General features: G+C 37.6%; 1 protein-coding gene across 1 annotated transcript in view; it reads right to left on the bottom strand.

Moving 5' to 3' along the window:
- Window positions 1–598: 598 nt before the first annotated feature.
- Window positions 599–3,542, bottom strand: part of TBCEL (tubulin folding cofactor E like) — a 91,005-nt gene continuing 88,061 nt past the window's right edge. The window contains exon 8 of the mRNA XM_019666170.1: window positions 599–3,001. Coding sequence (XP_019521715.1) covers window positions 2,683–3,001 — 319 coding nt within the window. The 3' untranslated portion in view covers window positions 599–2,682. The remainder of the gene's footprint in view (window positions 3,002–3,542) is intronic.

The following is a 3,542-nucleotide window of genomic DNA, read 5'->3' as shown; positions in this document are numbered from 1 at the left end:
CTGTAGTACTGGCTATTACAGCATTTTGCCTCATAAATGTCAATAATGCTCTCATTGAATGTAGATGAAGTCAATGTTAATATACAGATATGCTGCAGCAATCAATTATGCATAACTTGTAGACTCAAAGGTCTGTGGTCTCTTCTCTCCTTCTTTTTGGCCTGTTATAAAAATAATTTTTGTTAAAAGTGTCTACACAGCACCAATTTTATGTCAAAATCAGTATCTTTACTCAGCCACCCAAATTAATCCATAAGTGCACATGTTCAAATAGCTTTCCTTATTTACTTCTGTAACTCTAAAAGACCAGTAATTGTATTAGATTTTGCCTTAATCAAAAATTATTCAGCAATTATTAAAACCATCAATTACAATGCCCTAAAAATACCCACGTCCATGGAATAAAATAAGTTCCCCTGACATGCAACTGTGTAACAGAAGGATTATGCCTGCAGTTGGTGGACACTGTGGTCTGTAATAACAGAAGGAACTGGTCTCTAATAGTAAAAAAGCATTTCATAAAACTTTGTCATATATATAAAATATCCTATTAATTGTGGCCATTCCATTTATGATTAAAGCATAACATAAGTGTTCGTTCTGCTTTCTGCTGTGCGACAGTCAGGGGTCATACCTCAAAAAAAAAAAAAAAAAGACTGCATCTGTTTCCCAGGCTGACAAAAGCAATGGGCTTAATTACATTGTTTCTCTCTCAAATTTGGCTGCACTCATACAAAGCACCCACAGCTTTAATCTTCGTGGCACTGTGGCCACACTTTTTTCCCACTTCCAAATATAGGTCAGGAAAATGTGATTGAAAAATAATTATTCTTGTCTATATGCAGCCTGGATTGCCACTGCTCATTTTTACGATTTTGAAAGATAAAGTCTGTGGCAGAAGGAAAATAGGCCTCATTCATCTTTCTCAAACCCTTTGGTTTCCACCTTTAATGTTACAGTGAATATAGATTTGACTCAGTAGGCCTGGGTCAAGGCTTTACAAATACTGAACCTGAAGTGCATTAAGAGAATAAACATCGGCTATTATGGCATAGGAAAATTTAAAAAGTAGTAATAATAAACACAACACCAGATACATGAAGAATTTACAAGTCACCTAAAAATTTCATAAGAAATTAAAGAATTTGTAGGAGCAGTGGAATCATATAAAAAGGGCAAAAGGTCAAACACAATCAAATAATGGTTACATTCTTTGAAAAATACTTCATGTGCACACCTGCCCCAGTTAGGCTGTCTTTCTTAAGTCTCCCATCTGTAAACATGTGGGCCACAAAAGACATACATTAAAGAAAGAGATTGTATTAATTAACAGAGGAATAGAAGAACAAACAAAGATTTCAGAGCAGGTAAGGAACTAGCTTTTAAAGAAAAGTGCTTCTGCAAAAAGTATGACTTGGAGGCAATTCTGAAGTTTTGACACATACTTTACTCATAAATTAGAGTTGTTCTTCTGTAGGGGCAACTAAATCGAAATATGAAACAAAAAGAACTGTTCAATTACGACATCACAAAATCCCAGGGAAGAAATGGGAATCAAAGTTCCCTTTGATGAAAATTTCCCACTTTTAATGCAAAATGCCAGAACAAGGTCTTCAAAGATGACACAAGCAGAGAAATCACAATGCTCTCCCATATTCTCCCCACTTCATTCCCTCACACATGGTTTATTAGTTAATTCTCAACTCTCCTGGCACATATCCATTATTCTATCGGATTCTTCATAAACTCAGGCCTCTATTCCCAATAGTTTAAAGTAATGAAAATGATAGATGTAAGGAAATATAACCAATAAGCAAAAATAAAAGAACTCTGGAATCCGCCATATTCCATGTTATGGAAGTAATGGTTGATACAATATGTGAGGAACATTAAAAGTGAGATAGTTACATAAAGAGACATCAGACTGTTCTGCCTGTGCTTCCAGAACAATAGCAAGTTTTCCTAGAGTTTTCACTCTCCATTTACTCTTCTTCAAAATCCTAACAGTTATTATAGGTTCTAACTGAGTGCCTACCTGAGATCAGAACCAGGTTGAAAATGGTTAAAACATTTTAAATTATTTCAAAAGGGAGAAATGAAGAAAAAAATCACCCAAGTTGAGAAATAAGAATTATGGACTGAATGAAACTATTAGTCAATATGTGCTGACACAAGTCAAAATGAAAACCAACCAAAAAAAAGGGAGGAAGAAGGGAGGAAAAAAGAGGAACTAGGAGAGAAAAGTGCTGGCCCTTCTTGTAAAGATCCTTGTTTCCTGATTTAAATACTATAAGATGCCCTTCTGAGGGGGATGCACTGTTCATGCTATCTTCACAAGTATACCTAACTGGTAATGATAACTAAGCAGTAGGTAAATCCCAGTGAACACAGTAAGAAGACGGCGATTTCTTAGTCATTTTTCATGAGTGAGGGAACACGGACTAGAGGTATGGCCAATTCTGCTGGCTGAGCCGAAGGAATCTTGGTAAAAAAACAAACAAACCCAAAACAGCCCCCTACAGATTCTAGCAGGAAAAATATACAACCTACCCCCAAACCTAAATAAAATAAAACAAAACAAAACAAAACAAAAACAATCGTCGCCCTCCTAAAGAAAACCACATGGAAACAAATGCCCTGCAAGAAGTTCTTATGTGTGTATTTTTACAAGTCTGGTAGAGGTTATTTTGTTTTGGATTCCACATAAATTTTATCTCCATCCCTAATGCCAAAGGAATGCAATGCCCGAGAACTATACTTCATTTCCTCTGGGCCAAAGGGTGCCTCGTGGTCAAAATGGTAGAGAAGCATGTTGCTTGTGGGTAACTGCACTAGAGTTTTTAATTGTTTCTTTAGTTCTGCAACTGTTTGGTCCAGACGAATGCTGATTTCTTCCACCTGATCGTTAAAGTGGACTTCTACTTTGGCACTGCTCTGGGGTCTTAGATCCACTTCTGCCAAAGGCTCCAACTTTCCATACTTTGTGATCAATTCATGATACCTAGAAGGATAAAAAGACAGTGTCAGCTTAAGCTACTAGCAGCTGACCTATGGACTTTTTTCAGAACTACAGGTACATTACACTGCAATACTCAACATCTTTCTAGTATCCTATTCTAATATTCTATCTAGCTGATGACTATTGTGGAATCGGAAATCTGACATAGATGCCCTTTTGAGAACACAGTAAAACCACATCCTTGTGGGTAGGAAGAGTTTGTCCTAAAAATGGTCACCATGCTTGCTGTTAATCATTATATAAGAATAGGCTTAGAGAGGAAATAGAACCTAGAAAAGTAGACACTACAAAGATTATAGAAAGAAGTCAAACTTGCAGAACTTGCGTTCTTGGGTATCATCATCAAGAAGAGCAGAGAAGGGCGGGCAGAGTGGTGCGATGGTTAAGAGCTGGCTTGGGACGCCAGAGCGCCCCGGTTCGGATCCCACATATGAAGGCCAGTGACACTGCCCTCCACAGCTAAGATGCTGAACAACAGCTCAACCTGGAGCTGGGCTGCCGTGAGTCGCCAGCGACGGCATAG

This window comes from Hipposideros armiger, unplaced genomic scaffold, assembly GCF_001890085.2.
Source record: "Hipposideros armiger isolate ML-2016 unplaced genomic scaffold, ASM189008v1 scaffold_463, whole genome shotgun sequence".
Taxonomy (NCBI): domain Eukaryota; kingdom Metazoa; phylum Chordata; class Mammalia; order Chiroptera; family Hipposideridae; genus Hipposideros; species Hipposideros armiger.
Note: the sequence above shows the minus strand (reverse complement) of the source record. Positions and strands in the feature narration are given on the sequence as shown.